Below are 23,090 nucleotides of genomic sequence, written 5' to 3' on the forward strand. Positions count from 1 at the left end.
CTTATCAGTGTCACCACTGTTTCGTATGCAAATTGTTTAACCTTTTGGGCTTTGGTATCTGTGACTACAAAGTGCCGGTCATGGTACTTCACCCAAGGAACCAGCAGGTTAGGCCAGACACTGTCCTAACTTTTTTTCCAACTTTAAAATTCTGTAATTGGTTGTTTTCTGAAGCTTTCTTCATTCTGTCACCCAGAAATGCTTTTTTCTAATAAAGAACTTCATTTTCATCAGCTAGAGATATTGGTATTGAAAAGAAAGTCACAGAACAAACACAGCAAACTAAATGTTAATGGGAGTAATAAGCTGAAAGTGAAAAGTGAGTGAGTGGCTCTGAGTCTCTTGAATTCTAGAACAGAAGTTTTGAAAAATGTTTTAAAAATGAGAGTTCTTTTCAAATGCATACTCACCATTCAGGATGTACAAGCTCAAATCATCTTAGAAACTTTAATCATGTTCTTTTCTAACTCATTTAATTATGCCCATGTCACCCATCTATTTCTTCGTAGGAAGTACATGCCAGTCAGTGATGTCCCCACTATCTTCATGTGAATCGCTGTAGGCTTTGGAGGCTGAGCTGATGGGTTGATCCCCTTTAAACATGAACATGGTAGGGCGTTCTAGAAGTCCTACAACTTCTTCAGAATATGGAAGCTCTGCGGGTACTTGATATGCTCTAATTATCCCTCTGGGATGCCTCCCTCATGGGGTGCAGTCGCGCCTACTTGCAAGAGGCGAGGGACGGCCGGGCCCAAGGAGGCCCCCCCGGAGCCTGTGCTCTGCCCCGTGGGGATGGGGCTTCTCAGGACTGTCTTGTGCAGCTCTTCGGAGGCGTTTCCTCACAGGACATCTGCCATTTGTTCACTTAAACCAGGTTTAAAAAGTCAGAGACAGTTTTGAATGGGAGCAGAAATCTGAAGGGTGGGTTTCACAAGCAGACATACCTCTTCTGCCTCTTCTCCTGCATCACGGCGCAGTAACGCTGTGGCAGATGAAGCTGGCTCGAAGCAGGCAGCCTGCTCCCGCCATAGTTGGTGTCCCCTCCAACACCTGGCCATGCAGGGACTGCCACGGACTCTTTTGCCAGAGGGATAAACTCTTACAAATTTTGGGTGACTGGAAACATCCGTGCAAAACCAAATGCAGTGTTTGAACGTAAGTGTAAATCTGTGATGTAGATTTTGTTCTGAAGACTCAGTGAAGCCATTGTCCTCTTTCGTTTGTGAGCTCACCTGAAGTTTTGATTACATGACTAGTTTGGGGACTTTAGTTACAGAAAAACGTTGTACCGTTGACAGATTTTCCCAGTGCAGTGACTACTGGCGTAATTTTTTGACAGTTAACTAATCTCTAAATTGTTTCAATTATCTTGTTTTCCATAGTGAGAAATTTAATTAAAACAGAGTACAGATTGTGAAAAGGTTATTTATGAAAATGCATTTTAAATGTGAATTGAAAAGCCTAGGGACACCTTTTTATTTTAGATAAAAAGATGAAGATTCTGTAATTTTTTACATTCATTTTACCAGAAGCAAGAGCCACATGCAATTTACTTGAAATGTCTATCAGGACCTTCATAAGTTAATCTCTTTCCTAAATTGTTGGAAAGGTTGACCTGTTTTGGAAACACAGAACTTTGAGAAATAATTTCAGATTTTAAATTTATGTATTTAGAGGTTGGTTTTTTTGTTTGTTTTGTTTTTTTCTTCTCTGTATTTTAAACAAACCAACCAGAAAAGCATTTTAAGAGCATGGAGAACTCCAGAATGACAGTGTCTCTAGGGCATGGAGAACGCTTTTTGCCTCTGCAGTGAGGGCTTGTCTGTTGAAGTGAGCGAGCAATGATGGTTGTGTCTGAGCTACTGCGATGGAGGTGTCGTGTCCCTCAGGTGAATTAGGGCTGCGGCAGGGAGGGCCTTGAGAACCATGGGAATGGCCCTCTGTTCTAATGGATTCCCTACAAGAACCTGCCATCTTAGTTTTGTCCTTTTCTTCATGCATTAACCAGCGTTCATCGAACTCCATCCCTGCGGTCAAGCAGATCAGGGTCTAGGAAGACACACCTTTGCTGTCCGCGTTGAACCCTCCCATGACCCTGTCTGCTTCAGGTGGTGGTTCTTTGTCATGTCTATGTGTAAACACCCTACTTAAGATAGTTTCTTAGAACAATGTGATCATTCCCTTCACTTATATCATTATTTTTCTTACATTTCAAGTTGTTGATGATAGATGCCATGGCTTTTTATCCATAGTGCCCAGCGTAGTAATCAATATTTGATTTCTTAATACAGCAAAGAAAACACACACACACATACAGAGTATTTCAGGAGGCCCAATCAGGGAAGACTGCTGCTTGATGGCAGGTGGAAAGACTTCTGGAGACAGCAGACCAAACAGAGAAAGGGCGCTAGCAGCATTCAGGCAGGCAGAGACCCACGGGAGGCGCCAGTGGATGTCGGGGCGGCCAGCAGAGGCGTGGTGGTGCCATCTTACTGATGAGGTTTATTATTATCTTTATCTTTATCCTTTTGCTTTCATCCAGTTCGTTGGCAGAGTGTGAGGGACATGGAACCTTGAAAGATGTATTTCAGGACTAAAGTACGCTGTCAGGTTTGGTAACACGCGCGGAAGGCCGGCTGGCCGTCCAGATGTGTCCTCAGAGTGTGGCCCTGTCCCGGGGAGCTGATTATAGTATAGTATCCTCTGTTTTATGGGGATGAGCCCTGTATTTATTGCCGTAGTTACAAGCCATAGTTACAAGCAAAGATTCACATCTTTGCTGTGTCTTTAATTGTTGTGTCATTTTGGTGAATTTCTTATCTGCTCTATCCCTCAGTCCCAGATTTTAAGTGGAAATATTAGTACTTATTTAACACATAGTGTTATGAAGATTAGACAAATTAACATATGGAAAGTATCTAGGGGCACCCGGTGGCTCAGTGGGTTAAACAGCCATAAAGATGGCTCTTAGTTTCCGCTCAGGTCATGATTTCCTGGTTGTGGGATGGAGCCTGGGTAGACATCCCCCCCCTCCGCCCCAGTCCAGCTCTCACAGTGGGGCTGCCATGCTCAGCAGGGAGCTGCTAGGGGAGTCTCCCTCTGCCCTTCTCCCCTGCTCATGCTCTTTTTCACTCTATCTCAAATAAATAAATCTTTGAAAAAATGTATTTAAAGTAGTGCCTGGCACGTAAAAAGTAGTGTATAAGTCATTTGGGTTTTGGTCAGAAATCTCAGTTCCTCAGTTTACCAAGTAGCTCTGTCTTTCATGCCAGACCCTTGCTAACTGTGCCCAGGACATTGATACAGAAATCCCTCTTTAACTGCGGAGGGTTTGTCCCAGGTCCCCCGGGGCATGCCTGAAGCTGTAGGTACTATTCAATGATACAGTCACTGTTTTTTCCTGTTCACACACCCATGATAAAGCTTAATGTATGAATGAGGCCCATAGGAGATTAACAACAACAATAATAGAGTAGCTACTGCGATATACTGTAATGGAGGCTATGTGAATGTGGTCTCTCTTTCTCTCAAAATATCTTACTGTGCTACGCACCCTTCTTCTTGGGAGGATGTGGGGTGATAAAAGGTCCACGTGGCCAGAAGGAGGGAGGGGAGTGATGCAGGCCTGTGACGGAGCGGGAGGCTACTGTTGGCCTTCTAACAAGGGGCCACAAGGAGGACCATCTGCTTCTGACCTGTGGTGGACTGTAGGAAACCACAATCTCAGAAAGCGAAATCTTGGATAAGTGGGGATTACTGTTTACGATAAGCATAATACCTAGTGCTGTTCACACCTACGAAAATAGTTAAAAAGATAATTTCCAGTTTGAAATGGAATGGGGTACAGTAGGAGTTCTCCTCTGCTGCTGTGGAAACGTAGGCTGATCGCACTAGTTCGGAAACCTGTACCGCTAAAGCTGTACACGTGCTTCCCTGAGACCCCGCGGTGCTGCTCCTGGGAACGTACGAGGACACACACAACACTTGTGCAAGAGCCACGTAGGCAAAAACTAGAAAGAAGCCAAATACCTTTCAGAACAAGAGTAGATAAACCAGCCGCAGTGTAACGATACAGATCGTATTTTCAGGCAGCGAGAAAGGATGGTTTCTCCTGCTGAAGCTCCCTCTGACGACAAGGACAGGTCTCAGGGCACTGTGCTGGGCAGAGCGGTAGTTACCCGGATTCCACTGATAGAAAGTTCACGCTCACTTGAGGGTGGTTACTGCGGGGGGTAGGTAGTAACTGAGGACAGGTTCGGGGACGGCCTCGCAGCAGGGGGCGGGGGGTTCTGGTTCTTGATCCGAGTGTTGGTTATGTGCTGTGCGCACTCCCTGCTCACTCACTAAGCAGTGCACTTGGGGTTTGTACCTTTTTACGCCTTGTTGTATACTTGGATAAATGGTTTTAAGATATGACCAATATGTGTCTGAAGAATGCTGTACCAGACAGACCCAGTACTCTGTCCATCACACAACAGCATGACTTCCTGCAGGCGTATCTGCCCTTAGACCAGGTGGTGACCCGAAGGGTTCTCTGCTTTGAAGCGAAGCACGGAGCAGTCTTAGTGCTAACAGTGTAAACTCTGATCGTCTGGGGCTTTGGTTTCCTTGTGGAGGACGCTCTGTTGTGCAGTAGGTGTGCATTTCTGTGTTCCAGGAGGCCCTTCTTCCTGGTGACGCTGGAGTCACTTGGTGCCTCCCTCCTGGCCAGCTGTCATTCTCACAGGAGCTGTCTTCTCACTGGGGAAGAGTGAGTGAATGAATCCACAGCTGTTGCTCATTCATTGTTGACCCACTGATACAGAAAGGATTTACTGAATGCTTCCTCCTTTCGGGACTCTGAGAACATGGTGGCCCGAAAGACAGGAAGCCCCCATACGTGAGAGTCTGCCCCAGACCCTGCTGAGAGTGGCTGGGAGGGGTGAGACAGAAGCAACAAAGAAAACATCTTCGGAGGTATAAGAGCTAGCAAAATACAAACAAAACAAATACTGGCTAGCCTCTTGACCAACGCCAAAGAGGTGAGCTCAGCATTTTTGAGCGCGCTTTCCTTTGGGCAGCCTTTCTCAACTGGGCTGCCTCATTTCTATCATGGGATGTAGCAACTGGTGCTAGGAAAGTACTGCCTTTCTAGATGCATGGGAAAGAAGTGAATTCACTTTGTACACAGTGGCCGTGGAGTATTGGGCTTTATTCTCTGGTAGAACCCTGCTTGGGAACCCCTGGGGGGCCTTTTGCCAGTTCCTGAAGAGGCCGCTGAGAAGGTAATGGAGCTTTAAAAAACCTGGAGTTTGAAAAGGTTTAAAAAAAAAAAAAAATGGAATTTAAGGCCCCCCAGGTTTGGGTGCAGAGGGTTGATAACCCCGTAGGCTTTGCATTGGAGCTCAGAGAAGCACCTACGTGGGAAGGCTGTTTGGAGGTCCCAGTCCCTCTGGGCTAGGCTAAGCTGGAATTGCTAATTCTCCTATCCTCCCACCCAAAGCAAATATAAATTCTCTCCAGAGAAATATGTAACATAGACTTTAAATTTTTTTCTGTTAATTTTTTATATATAAATACAAGTTGAAGTCCCCATAATAATAAATGGAGGAAAAAAAATAGAGATAGTAGATTCAGATATCAGATATAAACTTAAAATAACTCTATGTTCTATATCATCTAGGAATTAAAAGATGAGATTGATGGTTTAAGCAGAGAACTGGAAAATATAGAAATACAGAAAGCAGATATTGTAGAACTGTAAAATGCAACAAAAAGAACTAAGTAAATGGTTTTTAGCAGATTAGATGCAGATGAAGGAAGAAACAGTGTTGAAGAAGTCAATTCAAATGAAGCAGAAAGACAAATCTCAGACAACACAGAAACTCTCGCGAGGCCCAGCAGCTTCTGGTGGCCACCTCCCTCACATCAAGTCCTGCAGGTCCCAGATGACCTGGCTCCTGTCCTTGCTTTGGCTCACTCAACATGTCTGACTCTACCTCAGGACCTTTGTGCTTGTCATTCATCCTGCCTGAAATCTACCCCCCACCCCCTTAAACAAATCTGCATAAGCAGCTCCTCACTCTCTTCACACTGGTATGGGAGTCCTTGCTTAAGGCTCCTCTGGCTGCCTCCCCCACCTCCCCTGTGCCATCACTGGGATGCTTGGTTTTCTCTGTCTGCCACCCCACCAGAATGTCAGCCCCCCAGGGACAAGGATGCATTTTGGTTTTGTTTGTTTGGTACTGTGTCCCCCATGCTTGGAGAGATGCCTGGCAAGTAGTAGGCATTCAACAAATGCCCACCTCCTTTGGAAAGCAGAAAAATAGATGTAAAAATCTTCGGCATGATGTGCATAATGTGGCCTTAATGCAGTTTAGTAATTCCCCTTTCTTCCGTCCTCATGGGATTTCTGGTTTAATTTGGTTTTCTTTAATATTCTGTATACAGTTTTCCCTTCCCTTGTTTGTGGAATTACTGGGTTAACCTCTTTGTTATCTAATTTTCCTTTATTGTGTTTTTGAACACCTTGTCAAATCCAAACAGATGTAATTGTGGCTGTTAGGTATGAGCTGAGAGGAGAGAAATCGTTCTGTGAATGACTGACGTAGCTCTGTTTTCCCAGGCTGGGTTCACTTGTGGAGAGGATCACAGCTGGTCGTGGGCAGCTGCTGCTTCATCCAGAACCATGGCGGCAGCAGCATTTGCTGAATGGACACGCAGACAGTGCAGTTTTAGACAAAGTTCTAAGAACTGATCACATTCTATAAAAGACAAAACTATGGATAGCTCTGCTGTTTCTCTGGCTTAAGAGTTTGAGAATGTTAAAAGGGATAGATCCTTAAATAAATCTACCTTTATTGGGCGAGTACTGTGTCAAGCAGGTTTCATATATACTTTCTGGTTAATCGTTGGAAATAACCATAACACGGATCACGATTCCCGTTTGGCAAATTATAAAATTGAGGTTTGAGGAGGTTAGGTGATATTCCCAATGCTGCACAGTTAGAGCTGGAATTTGAACACAGCATCAGACTCCAAAGGCTGATGGGAAGAATTTGTATAGTCTAGAAGCTGTGTATAGTATATTCCTCCTAGCTGTAAACAATACCTAAGGATGTGATTTGATTGTTGAATTAATGATATTTAAATGATTATGGAAAAGATTCTTATTTAGAATTATTATTAATATTGTGATTTTTGTCCTTAATTATAAATCAATTTAGTTATGTGATATGTTCATGGTCATTGGTAATACTTGACAAGGATATTATTACTCAGAACCCCAGGAAAATGTGTTTTTGAAAGACTGTTTTTAACTTAATGTTTATCTTATAAAGTCAAAATAATCATTATAAGGTTATAGATGTTTTATAATATTTTATTTATTTGAACATGAGCACGAGTTGGGGGAGACAGAGGGAGAGGGAGAAGTGAGTCTCCGCTGAGCGGGGAGCCTGACATGGGGCTCGATCCCCAGGATCGTGACCTGAGCCAAAGGCAGACACTTAACCGACTGAGCCACCCAGTCACCCCAAGACTATAGATTTTAATGTTTTAGTGCTGTATTATAAATTAAAACTTCTTGCATTTCAAAATGACCAGATATCACCCTAATTAAAGTGAGGTGTTATATAGGGTAATTGTTTCCTTTCAAAAGGACATAAAACTGAAATATTATTTTTGAAATTCAAGTCTTTTATAAATTCTTCTGTTTAAAATGGCTTTTCCCAGCTTAAATGTTATGCTTGATTTTACTTGTGACAGAAATAGAATTAAAAATAGGTCATGCTGTTTCCTTTATCTCGGAAAAATCTCTTTTCAAAGCAAGATTTCTTTGGTATTTTGACCATGTGTCGGTTGGAGTTTTCTAGGTCGGGAATGGCAAACAGAGAATCTCTACCTATGTGAGAACATGTTTCTCATATAGCTCTGGCATCAAGCAAGTGTCCAGGTCACCCTCTCAGTTAAATTCCACATAGACAGACGTCTTTACTGTCAAAGATGAAAACTCGGAGGTGTAACCTGTTGAATCAGTAACTCTTTGTTAATAAGGCAAGACTTCATATCAATATACATTTATTTCTTGTCCATGTTTGTTTGCGGTTTTTAATAATGTTCTGACTTTCAGAAATAGCATACAGAGTTTTAAAAGGGAATTTTTGCTGAGGACAGGCGATGTAAGACCGGTAGGTAATGTTTGACAGAAGAATTCGGGTGAGGTCCCATTGCCAACATTTATCATATTTTATAATAAATACTGCATTTGATTCTACAGTATCTCCTTAATTTGCATTCATCTTAAAGAAGTTTTTGGTCTACTTCCTGCCGCTTGGTCCATACTTAGTTTGTGTCATCATTCATTTATTCAACAAGGTCACTGTGAGCCTCCAACATGGCAGACGTTGAGCATATGAGAACAAGCAAGGCTTGGGTCTTACCCATGAGGACCTTGCAAACTCAGGGGGAAAAAGGGAGGCGGAGGGATAATTCCAGGTCCCTTGTATTAGCGAGTTATCGGTTATCGTGGAAGCACAAAGGAGGGTGTGAAACTTAAGCCTGAGGTCTTCTGGTGGAAAACCTAGAAGGGGGTAGCAGAGGGAGCAGCGGGTGCAGAGCATTTACAGCATGAAGCAGGGAAGCTTCTAGAGGTGCTGTGGCACACCCTGCGCTGTCTCTGGGCAGGATGCTGAGGCGAGCCCACGCGAGGCTTGGCGAGGTGTGCTTTATTTTGTAGAAACAGGATGAGTGGGGAGTGAAGATTTGGAAGCAGGGAGGCAGCAAGCTCAGACCCACATTTTAGTGGCTACTTCTGGAGGAAGGTTTAGAGGAGGGAGCACTTCCAGGGAGATGAGTTAGAATATCTTACGAGTCCAGCTGAGACCTTCTGGGCGATTGTACCGCAGTCATCATGGGGATGCAGAGATGGCATGGAGGTAGCTGAGGACTTCCTGCGGGGGGGAGATGCTGGGGGGAGGGGAAAGCCCCAGGCACCGACTCTGCCCAGATGAAGGTGCCTTCAGAGAAGTTTGTGGAGACCGGGGATTCTCAGCGTTTTAACAGACATGTCTATCTCCTGTGCCATCCCACTCACAGGTACAGGACCCTGTTTTATAAGTGTGGCAAAGGAGATGAAACATCTTTGCACTGCATTTGAATAAAGTCAGGGAACTCTCTTAAGCTTCCTTCTGAGGGAATTCAGTAGGTTCTTGGAATAAGCAAGTTCATAAGGCCCATGCTCAGGGCAGGACCCAGGACCAGGTGGGGGTGCATCTGCATGCTTTTTCCTCTGCAGGCACTCGGTCCAGCAATCGAATGAGCATTGATGTATCTAGCCGCCCTTCCTAGGCTCCAGGCACTCTTCCTGCTCTGTGTAAAAGAGTAAACAAGACACTATCTGTATTGGTAACAGTGGGGGAGGCCAAGGCCCACTCCTTCCCACCCAGGAATGGAGATGTGCGTATCTGCTCAGTCGCTGCATCACACGGCGTCTTGGGACTGAGCAGATACAGCAGGAGAGGAGAGTCCTTCGAGCCTCAGAGTGAAAAATTCCCTTGGCAGAGGGTGGGGATACAGAGGCTTGTTGGGAGCAGCTCAGTACGTACGGCAAAAAATGAGGCTGACATGTTGACTAGGCCATGTCACAAAGGGGCATGTTCTCTTGGAGAAAATACAGAAATGTGAGAAATTACCTGAAGATTTCAAGTGTAAAGAAAATCGTTCAACACGTCTGTGCACTGCCAACAGGGACATAGATGTCCCCCACACCAGGTTCTGAAAGGCTTTTTAGAGTAGACTCTCAGCTTAGTGGTGTGATTGACCCAAGTCTGTGATGCCCCGTCTCTACTAGATTTATGATTTCTACCCAATTACATGTTAACCTGTAACAAATAATGTATTTACTGTTTGTTAAAATCCCTGATCTGGCCTCAGAAAAATCCAAAGAGGAATTTCTTAATATCAAATTAAATAAATAAGAAAACCAGCAAGCAGTAGTTGGAAACACTAAGAGCATTCAAAAGAAGAACAAAAAAGAGAAACCAAAAGAGAGAGCGCACTGCTGATGCCCAGATTGGTTCTCAGACAAAGAAACCTAATGCTGAGGGGCTCTCACTCACTCTGCCTGCCGCCCTTTCTCATGTAACGATCTTGAATCCTTTCTGATGAAATCCCCGATTGTCTACCAGTGACCTCCTCTCCTGCCTTGCAGTAAGATGGCCGATGATCAACAAGAACCCCTCTACTCCTTCCTAGAAACTTACAAACGTATTTGCACCTACACTCAGCTTTTCTTCTCTCCAGTCATGTTGTTCTTCACGCTTCCCTGTGTTATTCAAGTGTCGTCCACCGAACAGACAATTTTTGTCATGGGAGGAGCTCTGCCCCCATGGCCAAATCCATCTGTGAAATCATCATGAAAGAAATTATGTGAGAATTGCAATTTTAATCCTTTAAAATCTTCAGTGTAAAAACATGGAAGTCAATAATTCAGTGACCTAAACAATTTGAAAATGCAAGTACATTTCTAGCCTTGTAATATCTGACACAATAATTGAACAAGGAATGAATGACATAACTGTAGGGTTAAAATAGTATAGCACGGAACATTTAGTTATTTAGAACATTTAGTATAGCACTGAACATTTAGTATAGCACTGAAAGTTCCACTTATTTACAATCTTGATCCTTTAAATAAACAGAGCCGTGGAATTCTTCACTTGGTGAAGCCATACTCTTCAGGCTCCTAACACATTCCTGGAGAACCCTGAGCTCCTCATTGCCACACCGTGCAGTGCCATGACCTAATGACCAGTCCAGCCCTCCAGATTCACCGTCATCTTCTGTGTCTGCACCCTGTTTCCTGTGTTCCTAAGCCACAAGGTGGATCATGTCACTCAGAACTCAAATCCGTGCTGTTGTTTATGGGTTTCTCAGTTTCATTGCTCTCTGCTCTTTACAGGGTGCCCCCAGCAAGCTGCTGGTTTTCCTGGATGTGAGGGTTCTCGGATTTCTGTACCTCTGCTGTTTGGCACCTGCTGTTCATTCTGCCTGGTTTTTATTTTTAATGATTTCAACAGCTGCTTTTGCTTTTCTCAGCTTTTGTAACAAAGTGCTAGCATTGGCACTTTAGGGTCGTCTTCTCCATTCCCATTCCCCTTTGGGCAACTTTGTGCCACCTCACTGCTCACATTCGCCACAGCACCTGACCTGCGGTGTTATCATTATCTCTTTAGGGGTCCGTTGTCTCCCTCGCACCACAGCCGAGTAGACAATGACACTCCTGTTCCATTCGTCATGTCTAACTGAATGCCAGGAACAGGGTAGGAGGCAAGTGGAAGGGCTTTGGTTTGTTCTTGCTGTTTTTTAATTTAACTTAATATTACTCTTCCTATTAGGAACACCAGGTTCTTTTAATGAACTCACCAGGATTATCAGTAATACCTGCATTTGTATGACTTACTGTGTTATTAAAATCCCATCAGTTTTGTTGTTGTTGTAATCTTTGCCTATATCTTGTCCGATAGCTCTCTCCTTGCATTGGTCGTTGGAAGATCACCAAATGAGTAATCTGCCTTTTGCGACCCTGAGGAACACTGTGGTTTATATATTGTGTGCTAAATGTATTCTTCACTTTTATTTTTCCTCTGCCCCTATTTATTGAGTTTTCATTTTATATTTTATTCTGTCTTGTGCCCAAAGTACTAGACATGCAGCTCTTCAGCAAATACTAAGTTCCTCCTTTGTGAAAAAACATCTAAAAGAAAAATAGGTGATCTTGTGCAAAATGTTTTGAGCCTCATTCCTACAGAGAGAGTACTGCCTCTTAGTGTTGATGTTTGTTTTACAAAATGGAAATCATTATAATTTTTTAGATATTTGTGATTGCCTAAGCCAAGTAAATTGAGGTCTAATATTTAATAGATGCTTTTTAAGAGAGACTAAGTTATTCACTAAGTTATTTGGCTCATACCCTTGCACTCAGTGGCTTCTGATGTTCTGTATCTGTATCTGTTAGCTGTGTTGTTTGAGAAATCCAGGAGAGAGGTCTTTATGGGTAATGCTTTAATATAATAATTAATTATATAAGCTGTCCTTCATAAAGTTCTTAATACATGTTGTGCGCTTTTGCTGTAATCTGTACATATGTGTATATATATAATTTCTCATCCCTTCAGAATATTTAAGGGATTCACAATTTACAGGTAAAGAAACAGATTTCGATATGGGAATGAGCCTGCCTAAAATCATTGATGGTAACTTATGGAAGCTCATCTAACTCCAGATCCTTTCTCTCACCCTTTGACCACATTTCTCTACTTCAAGAGATCTGGTGGTAATCACCAAACTGATTAATACTGGGAAGACCAATGTTCCAAAATAGGTGTTTTTTTCAGGCTCATGTAAATATTAAGTATATAGCAATTAATCCAAGGTCACTATATAATTGACTAATACCAGAAACTTGGTGATCAGTTTCAGGGTAGGATTCTTACGTTCATGGACATAAATGTCATTTTAATATATCTAATTTGATTTTATAAAATGGTCATTTCTCTGGACCTTCTTGACTTCCACAGTGCTTTTCAAATAACCACAGTGTGCTTGTTTTTAAATCTGCAGAATGTCCTCAGTTTGAAGCCTGTCTCCAGTAGCACTAGGAAGATGGCTTTTGCTCTTGTTGTTGTTGTTATTGTTGAGTTGTAAGAGTTCTTTTTTATTTTCTGAATATGAGATCATTATCAGATATGTGATTTGGAAATATTTTCTCCGATCCTGTGGACAGTCTCTTCACTGTCTTTCTAATGTCATTTGATGCATATGTTTTTTAATTTTGATGAAGTTTATTTTTGTCTATATTTCATTGGCCATTTTTGCTTTTGCTGGCATATCTAAGAAACTCATAACTGTTTGAAAATTAAAATGATTTATACCTATGATGTCTTCTAAGAGTTGTATAATTTAGCTTGTATACTTAGATGTATGATGCATTTTGTATTTGTTTTTGTATACGGTGTGAGGTAACAGGACAGCTTTATTCTTTTGTGTGTGGGTATCCAGTTTTTCCCACACCATATACTGAGAAGACTGTTCTATTCACCATTGAGTTGTCTTGGCAGTCTGTTGGTAGTGAGTTGACCATAGCTGTAAGGGTTTATTTCTATACACTTGGTTCTGTTCTGTTGATCTGCATCTCTACCAGTACCTCACTGTTTCAATTACTTAGCTTTGTAGTGAATTTTGAATTGGGAGAATGTATGATCTAACATGGGGAATGTCCCATGTGTATTGAGAAGAATATGTATTTAACCCTCACTGGGCTGACTGTTCTATATCTGTCTGTTAGGTATACTTAGATTATATTGTTCAAATCTTCTATTTCTTTTTTGATCTTTTTTTTTAATGTTCTTTTTATTATTGAAGTGCGATGTTGAAGTTCCCAGCTATTGTTGTTGGATTATCTTTTACTTCCTAAAATTTTGTCAGTTTTTGCCTCATATATTTTGAGCTCTATTGTTTTATACACACACACACACACACACACATATAATAAAAATGTATGCGTGTGTGTGTGTGTGTATATATATATACACACACATATATAAATATATATAATATATATAAATATATAAACATATATAAAAATATATGCTTGTATATATTTATATATAATATATATTTATATATGTGTGTGTATATATATATACACACACTCACTTTTATATATATATATATACACACATGCATACATTTTTATAATTACCATCTTGATAGACTGACTCTTCTATCATTATAAGTAAATGTGCTTTTTTATTCTGGTAACAATTCTTATCTTAAAATCTATTTTGCCTGATATTAGTGCAGCTATGGTAGTCCTCTTTTGATTTGTATTTCCATGGTGTATCTTCTTCCATCCTTTTTTTTTTCAATGTATTTTTTATCTTTGAATCTAAAGTGTATCTCTTGTAGACAGCAAGTGGTTGGATCTCATAAACATTGATGCCAATTTCTGTTATTTAATCCATTTACATTTAGTGTAATTACTGATAAAGTTGGTTTTATATCTGTCATTTTGCTATTTTTTCCCTGTGTCTTATGTCTTTTTTGTGCCTTACTATCTCTTTCTGTTGTTAGATTTTTTAATTTGATCACTTTAACTGCATTGTCTTTTTTTTTCTGTTTCTTTTTTAAAGATTTTTATTTATTTATTTGACAGAGATCACAAGTAGGCAGAGAGGAAGGCAGAGAGAGAGGAGGAAGCAGGCTCCCCACTGAGCAGAGAACCAGACATGGGGCTCGATCCCAGGACCCGGAATCAGGACCCAAGACGAAGACAGGGGCTTTAACCCATGAAACCACCCAGGCGCCCCTTCTTGGATTTTTTTTCTTTTTTAAGATTTTATTGATTTATTCTTAGAGAGAGTGCATATGTATGTGTAGGCTGAGAGGGGCAAAGGGGGAGGGAGAGAGAGAGAGAATCTCAGGCAGAGCCTCATGCAGGCTCAGTCTCATAACACCGAGATCATAACCCAAAATGAAACCAAGAGTCAGATGCTGAGTCAACTGAGCCACCCAGGCCCCTCTCTTTTCTTGTTTCTTATTTTATTAGTCTGCCCTGGAGAGTACAATTTGCTTTTTAACTTATGTCAATCTTTTTCAAAATTATACCAACTTTATTTTAACAGTACACAAAAGCTTTGCTCCTCTTTAGCTATGTCCTTACCTGCCTACTCTTGTGCTGTTACTGTCATACAAGTTGCAGCTTCATACATTGTGTGCCCATCAACACAGAATTGTAGTTAGTTCTTCATCCAGTTGCTTTTTAAATCAAACAAGAGAAAAAAGGAATTGCAACAAAAACACATTTATAGTTTAGTATTTCTTTAAGTAGCTACCTGTATCAGTGTTACTTGTATTTTTTTCATGTGAATTCAAGTTACTTTTTAATGACCTTTCACTTTACCTTAAGAACTCCTTTTACTATTTCGTGTAGAACGTATCTCCTGTTGATGAATTCTCTGTTTTTATTTCCTGAGAATACATTAGTTTTTCTATTTTTGAAGGATAGTTTTACTGGTTATAGAATTCTTAGTTGACAATCTTTTTCTTTTAGTACTTGGAATGTGCAATCCCATCATCTTCTGGCCTCCTCGGTCTTTCTTGAGAAGTCAGCTTTGATCTTATTGTGAATCTCTTTCATATGATAAGTGACTTCTCCCTTGCTATTTTAAGATCCTCTCTTTGTCTTTTAACATTCTGATGATGACGTAGGTAGGCATGGGTCTCTTTGAGCTTACCCTACTTGGAATTTTATGAGCTTCTTGGTAGATTGGTAGATTAGAGTTTTTCATCAAATTTGGGAAGTTTTTAGCCATTATTTTTCTATATAATCTTTTTCTCCTTGCTTTCCTCTCCTTCTGGGTACCACATTATGCATACATTCATGATTGATGGCATCCCACGTGTCTCTGAGACCTTGTTTCCTTATCTTTTTGTATTTTCTTCCTCGTACTGGGTAATTTCAATTGATTTGCCTTCAAGTTCACTTATTCTCTCTTCTGCCTAGTTATATCTGCTGTTGAACCTCGCTGGTGATTTTTCCATTTCACTTTTTGTACTTTACAACTCAAAAATTTCTTTAGATTCCTTATTATTTTCTATATCTATATTAATACTCTGTATTTTGTGAGGCATTGTTCTCATACTTCAGTTCTTTAGACACAGAGTATCCTTTAGTTTCTTGAATATATTTCAAGTAACTTATTTGTCTTTGGTAAGTCCAGTGTCTCAGCTTCCTCAGGGACAGTTTCTGTTGATTACTTTTTTCTTCTGTGTGAACCATACCTTCATGTTTCTTTGCATATCACCTAATTTCTTTTTAAAACTAGAGATTTAGGGGTTCCTGGGTGGCTCAGTTGGTTAAATGTCTGCCTTCAACTCAGGTCATGATTCCATGGTGCTGGGATCAAGTTCCACATCAGGCTCCCTGCTTAGTGGGGAGTCTGCTTCTCTCTCTCTCAAATAAATAAATAAGATCCAAAATAAAAAATAAAAGTAGATATGTAACTTAATGTGCCAACTGTGGAAACTAAATGCTCCTTCTTCCAGTATTTTTTGTTTTCCTTTTTTATTTAATGACTTTTCCAAGCTAATATTGTGAGATTTATTATGTGTTGTTACTGAAGTGTCTTCTGGTTCCTTAGTGATCAGCTAATGATTGGACAGAGATTTTAATAAATGCCTGGAAACTAAGTCCCTAACACGTTGGAACAAGTCATTAAGACTCAGCTACTTGATTTACAACTAACTCCTTCCTTGGCTTTGCCTTTCTTTCTTGTGCTGAACCTGCAGATCCCTGGAGAGGAGAGCTCAGGACCTTCCCAGGTCTTTCCTGGGCTTCTACATGGTACTCTGTAGACATGTAATCTTCTAGATTGCCAGGAGTGTGTCAGAACTATTCAAAGGGCAAATGGATATCTTGTCCTTCCACTTCTCTTGCTGGCTTTTGATTAGACTGCTGTTTGTTCCACTACCTCAAGCAGCTAAAATCTTATATAATTGCCTCTAATTATTTTCTTTGAATACCCCCAGGGAAAAGGCATTTTGCACTGGATGAGCTCCAAGTCAGGTCAAATACAATACTCTCAAAATGAGGTTTTGAAGAACCTCACCCTTTTCTGCTTCCTCCAGTGGTCCCCAGATTGCTGGTGTCCACTGTGGTTACAGCTGTTGGTTTTCAAGGCTCCTGCAGAGCTGGGAATGGTGGGTTGGAAAGGAACTCATTAAAACATCACAGAGCTCACTGCTTGTACCAAGATTCAGCCAAGTTTTTAGAAATAAATCCTCCTTAGATCTCTGCAAACCTTTTGTTAATTTTCAGACTTTTGAAATTGTGGATTCTGAGAATTTTCCCAGTTTCTTTTGGCTTTTGTAGAGAAAATTTTTGGAGGTTTTTACTCATCATTTTCACTGATGTCACGCTTACATTTTTCTTTGTACCATACCAGATATATATTTAAATGTTAGCTAAATTAATAAAGAGTTACTAAAAGCAGAGTGGTTTTTTTTTTTTTCCAGAAATTTTTCTGACCTTTTATTATACTTCTCCTGTTTTATTTTAGGACTATGATGATGGATATGGCACTGCTTATGACGAACAGAGTTATGATTCCTATGATAACAGCTATAGCACCCCTGCCCAAAGGTAAGAGTCGATCTCTGATTAGACCCCCATTAACAGACACTTTTCTCTGTCCACATATGTACATTCTGGGAAAGGGGGATGATTGGACAGCAAGGGTACCATGACTTGGCTTGCTTTGTTTTTTGTTTGTTTTAATTGGAGAAGCACTCTCTATCCTACCAATTAGCATGTTTACTCCTCCCAGATTTATCATAGTGCTAAAGCAATAGGCTTGACAAATAAAAATGGGAATTTTTTTTACTCTAAAAATTTAACTTAGGTGTTCGGTATATTCTGAGGAGGAAGAGTGTCTACAAAGTCTGTGGCTGTGCAAGTCCTAAGGCTTAAAACCACATCAGCAATGTGTAAATATCCTACATTGTCAGTGCCTGCGGTGGAAAGACCCAGAAGTTTTGTTTGGCATTCATATAACGTTTCTGTTTCTTAGCAGCAGTGATCCTATTTTCTAACAACTTCAGATTCCTATTTGTGAATAATGAGGTAGCTCCAATTCATTTTCTAAAGAGGTATTTACCCAGAAATAAGTAAGTGTTATCCGAGGCAAAACAGAGCTTTATAGTTACCTCTTGTGATATAATATACCTTGATGTTCATTGATATATAAAATCAGTTTATTCCTATTCAGAATGTTTTCTTAAATGCCTAGAAACCTTTTGGTTTTTGTTTAAAATTCTAAGTGGAGTACAAAAATTGACATGTATACAAAATACTGGCTTTATGAAGCATGAAAAAATAAGGACTATGTGGTTGTTTCAGTGAACTCATATAGTGCTGGACAACTTTGCACAGGTTGGTCCTGTTATTCCTGAGCTCTGGCACTGAGGCTGACATGGATAGGAAGTTCTTTCTTCTTTTTGGCTCATGTCAGATTTTTTTCTCATATAACTTATAATAGTTAAGAGCCTTCAAACTTGCAGTCTCCACTGGAGACTTGAGTAGGAGCCTGGTGCACTGTACTCGTGTCCTTGAGAGGGTTGGCACAGCCTGGGGGACTGGCACTGGTGGGTGCTGACCAAGACTTTACATATGGTACCTCCTGTTAGTGTCCCAGCAACCGTATCATGGTACCTCCTGTTAGTGTCCCAGCAACCGTATCAAGCGTGTGGCCCTGTTCCCACTGTAGAGAGGAAGGATCGAGTAATGTGCCAGAAGTCCCAGGTGGAGTGTAAGCCTTACTCACATGTCTCATTTAATCTGCATGGTAACAGCAGGAGTTACTGTATCTGTTTTACAGATGATGAAAAGGACTCAGAGGAGTCACTGACCAATCCACAATGTGAGCCCAGACTTAGAAAGCCTATCGCCTTTCCACTTTAAGCCGTGATAGTGGTCACGATGAGGATGGTGACAGTATTAATATGGCGGGTCACAAACATTCACCGCTTCCGTCGTTCCTTCACCCACACGTATCGAATGTCCATGTGTGTTGGGCTCTGTGCCCGATGCTTGGAATACAAAGATTATTGAGACAGAGACCGTTTCTTTGAAAAGCTCATAGTCTAGAAGGAAACAACAACAACAAAATACTCAAGAGCAGTGTAATGTGACCGTCATTATGAGAGGTCTGAGGGGAAATTCAGTATTTCTGGAAGTAGGCAGCGCTAATGTCTGCTTGAGAACACTGAGGACATTTCACTGGGAAAGGGGAAGTGGGAGGGAGAGTCACTGGGGTCCCAGCAGGGAAGGGCATTTCACAGAGCTGGAATAGCAGGGCCGGGGCTTGGCAGCGTAAATGGCATTTGGAGCCGCACTGGCTCTGCAGGAGGCGATGAGGTGGGAGCCCGCGACTCCCTGCAGGGGGCTGGGGCCCCGCGCTGCAGGTGGTGAGCAGGGGGGAGCCTGTAGAGTTACATGCTGGGACGGTGCTTTTCGACTTGGATTCACTGTCATTCCATGGCAGCGGAGGGGCTGGACTGACAGGTGGTGAGCCGAGAGGCAGGGACCAATTAAGAGGCTGGTACGTTATAAGGCCTTTCAATGTCATGGAAGACTCACTTAAAGAGACGTCTTGCTTGACAGCCAGTCTGCCTTCTTTGAAGTGATCTTTTCAGTGTTGCAACTCATCACACCTGAAGGAGGACAGAGAATTGTGTGCGGGTTGCCCACACTGACAAATGTAGAAGCCACTCTTTGCTAGGTAATCTGAGTATTCATTTAATCCTCATGACCTGCGACATAGACATGAGCCCTTTTATAGGAGAAGGAGACTGTGATTTCCAGGAACGTGGGGACTTGCCTGGGATCACACAGCTTACAAGGAGAGGAGCTTTCCCCCGGGGTCCGCGGCCACACGCGTCCTCCCCGCAGTGTCGCAGGCCCCACAGGACAGCTCCGTCCGATAAACCCAAGGGAAGCAGCTGTACTGTGGGGTGAGCTGGAAAGATGGTTTCAAGCTCTGTAGGAGTCTGTAGGAGTCTGTAGGAGTTTGTAGGAGTCTGTAGGAGTCTGTAGAAGTTTGTAGGAGTTTGTAGGAGTCTGTAGGAGTCACCGTAACAAATTCCCACACTCCAGGCAGCTTAAGCAACAGAATTTTATTTCCTCATGGTTAGAGAGGCTGGAAGTCCAAGGTCTGGGTGTTGGGGGATTTGGTGTTTCCTGAGGCTGCTTCCTTCAGCTCGCAGACGGCCACCTCCTCGCTGTGGCCTTGCATGGTCCTTCCCTGTGCACATGTATCCTTGGTGTTCCGTGTGTGTCCACATTTCTTCTCCTCTGATGGTGCTGGTCACATTGGATTAGGATCCACAAAGGGCCTCATTTTAACTGAATCACCTCTTCGAGGGCCTTGTCTCTGATTCCAGTGCCATTCGGAGGTACTGGGCTGGGGGCTTCAGCATGTGCTTCGGGCGGGGGACACGGTCCGGCCCATAACAGGCACATATGTTGACAGCGCTTTAAGCACAACAGTCTGTGTGTCAGAATTAGAATAGCGAACTTTCGGAACCTCCCTAGGATCAGATAGTGAGTATTAACAAGGAAATCCCCAGCACCACTCTCTGAAGCTGTTGAGCCTTCCCTCTGCTCCTGGTCCTGTCCGTCCTCTCTCCCCTCTCCAGCACGCCCTAAAATGCTGCTCCTACAACTCACGTCCTCCCCTCCCGTACAGGTCCGGAGAGGTGAAGTGACTTACCCACACTCCGAAGCCCAAGCTGTGGTCCAGACCCAGCCAGGCGCCACAGCATCCTCTTTCCTGTGTCCCCTTGCCTCCATTCTCCTCTTGTCATGGCTTTGATTTCAGCGGGGGGAATTCCTATTAGTATTTCCCATATACAGTATTCAGTAATCGAATACTTCATGGGGCTTTAGAATCCCATAGGCATCAGGCCTCCATCTGAACTGGAGGTGTTTCCTTATCAGATTGGACTACCTTAATCACACCTAAAATTCCGTTTATGCTGTATATTAATGTTGTACGCCAGGACTCATGAAATGAAGGATCTTATTTTTCCAGTTTTACATTCGATCCTTTCAGCAAATAGCATTCCCAGTGCCATGGCTCTCAGGGAGCACACAGCCTTAATGTTCACTAATAGGTGACACCGGGTAACACCCGATGACCTGTACTCTGCAGTTCCTTGGATTTGACTCTTCAGGGTCTGTAAAATTAATTTTGTACTTCAATAATTCTCTCAATCAGAATTTAAAAGCCCCTTCTGTGCCGTAGTTGTAAGGTTCAGTATGACTCAGAATTCTTCACCTGATCTGCTTTGAGATGACAGAGCTGTTCTGAAATGTTCTTTGGCACATCGTGGTGTGGAAGAAAGCATGAGCAGAGGTTCGCCTGCACGTCCACCACGGTGGCCACTAGCTCATGTGGCCGGTGTACCTTGAAATGTGGCTGGTACAGATGGGGGTGTGCTGGAAATGTAGGACGTTCACCAGAGTCCTAAACTTAGCATGAAATAAAGAATGTAAAATGAATGCATTACTAAAATTTATTTTACCTGTTTCCTCCTCCTCCTTCTTCCTCTTCCTCTTCTTTCTAATGTGGCTACTAGAGAACTTTAAATTATAGAGTTCTCTTGAATAATGCAGAGTTAAAGACAGGCTCACTCTGTCTCTGGCACACAGTGTAGCATCTCCAGATTAGGGTCCACACCCTTCCGAGAAGCAAGTCAGCTCACCAGGTGCAGAAGGAGAATTAGGGAGGGTCAACTCATATTCATACTTTCAAAATTTCTATTTTGATGTTTCGTGTTATGTGTAAATAGAACCGTTTAATACTCTAGTGCACATGTTACACAAAAACAGTTACAGTTATAAGATCAAGAGTGGTTTTCTTTCTGATAACAGATGTGTTATCAAAAACTTCTGGAGATCTGGGCCATAGTGGTTAGAGTCTGGCTGACCTGTATTTAGACCCCACTTCAGTATTTGCTGGCTCTGTGGCTTTGGGCAAGTTACTTGACCTCTCTAAGCGAGTTACTTGACCTCTCTAAGCGTCAGCTTGTAGAAGGTATAGCTCTGTTTCTTCTGTAGATGGTCAGCCTACAAGCTGAATGAGACAGGAAAGCCTACAGTCTGTGGGAATTGTTGGGGGTAGGGAGAAATCATGTCATCCACAGTGTCTTTTCTGTGAGAGCATTAATGAGGTAATCTGTGTACGGCAGTTAGGGCACAGTGTAAGGCAGTTAGCACATTGCGCTGAGTAAATCCTGGTTGCTGCCCTCCTTTCCCAGTTCTAAATTGTTCTGCGTCTCATTCCACATCGGCAAGGTACTAGAAAATCTGGAAGGATTGTGTGAGTGAATGATTTACAGGGAAAATGAGAAGAGAGGGGACCTTTTGGAGGGCTCCTCCCCTGGATGGTCAGTATCAGTATTTAACATAAACGGGGATTAGCTAGAACTGAGCAGCTAGAACCCACTTGAAAAGAAAATAGAGCAAGACAGAAGACTCATATGGGTGGCCACTGGGTATTTTTACCTGCTGTGCAGAAGGGTCCCTTTCACTAATGACGTTTAAACTTCATAAGCTGTAATCATTTTATGACACCATTTTGCTGTAGAAACAACAGTTTCTCTCAGGAGGTTTTACAAACTAGGAATTATTTTCTCCCGATTTTCAAATACCTAGTATTAAAATTAGTACAAACAAGAATCCCTACAGAGTGATAGAAAATTCAGTATAGTTCAGCTACATTTCCCTACTGATTTTTCTAATGACCTTGATAGTGCTAATACGGTAGTGTAAAACAAGGCATTGTTTCTCTAACATCACACATTTAATGAGTGACAAGCTGTCCACACAATTACTGCGAAGAGAAATATGAACTATTCTTTATAATACTAGAATTGTTCTAATATACATTGGCTCAAAAATAGTTATGATGGGGGGCGCTTGAGAGGCTCAGTGGGTTAAGCCGCTGCCTTCGGCTCAGGTCATGATCTCAGGGACCTGGGATCGAGCCCCACATTGGGCTCTGTGCTCAGTGGGGAGCCTGATTCCCTTCCTCTCTCTCTGCCTGCCTCTGTGCCTACTTGTGATCTCTCTCTGTTAAATAAATAAATAAAATCTTAAAAAAAAATAGTTATGATGGACTTCTTTAGACACCCCTCCTGAGCAGCAATGGTACATAGAGCTGGTGATGGACGGCCTCGGCCCTCAGACACCTGCCCCTCCCCTCACATGACTCGAGACTTCACAAAAGTCCTAATTTTGACTCTGAGAAATCACTTGTAAATATATCCATCTCATTCTAAACTAAACAGAATTCATTTTTTATTGAACGTTTTATTTATCCTAAAATAATTGTGGTGTAAAACACGATGACCATAGATTCAGGAAGTTGCTGGGAGAGTAGATTGCAGGCTTCTTACACACAAGAAGGTAACAACAGTGTGAGGAGAGAATATGTTAAGAGCTTTACTGTAATAATCATCTTGCTATAAATTTGTAAATCAAGTCATCA

General features: G+C 41.9%; 1 protein-coding gene across 5 annotated transcripts in view; it reads left to right on the top strand.

Moving 5' to 3' along the window:
- The window catches only part of KHDRBS3 (KH RNA binding domain containing, signal transduction associated 3), a 185,740-nt gene that overhangs the window by 124,274 nt on the left and 38,376 nt on the right, over positions 1-23,090 (top strand). For all 5 annotated transcript variants that reach the window (XR_004279580.1, XM_032316160.1, XM_032316159.1 and 2 more), the window contains exon 7: positions 17,100-17,182. Coding sequence is in view for 4 of the 5 variants with exons in the window: in XM_032316160.1 (XP_032172051.1) it covers positions 17,100-17,182 (83 nt within the window). In the remaining variant the exon portion in view is untranslated. The remainder of the gene's footprint in view (positions 1-17,099; positions 17,183-23,090) is intronic.

The sequence above is a fragment of the Mustela erminea genome, chromosome 16 (assembly GCF_009829155.1).
Source record: "Mustela erminea isolate mMusErm1 chromosome 16, mMusErm1.Pri, whole genome shotgun sequence".
Taxonomy (NCBI): Eukaryota; Metazoa; Chordata; class Mammalia; order Carnivora; family Mustelidae; genus Mustela; species Mustela erminea.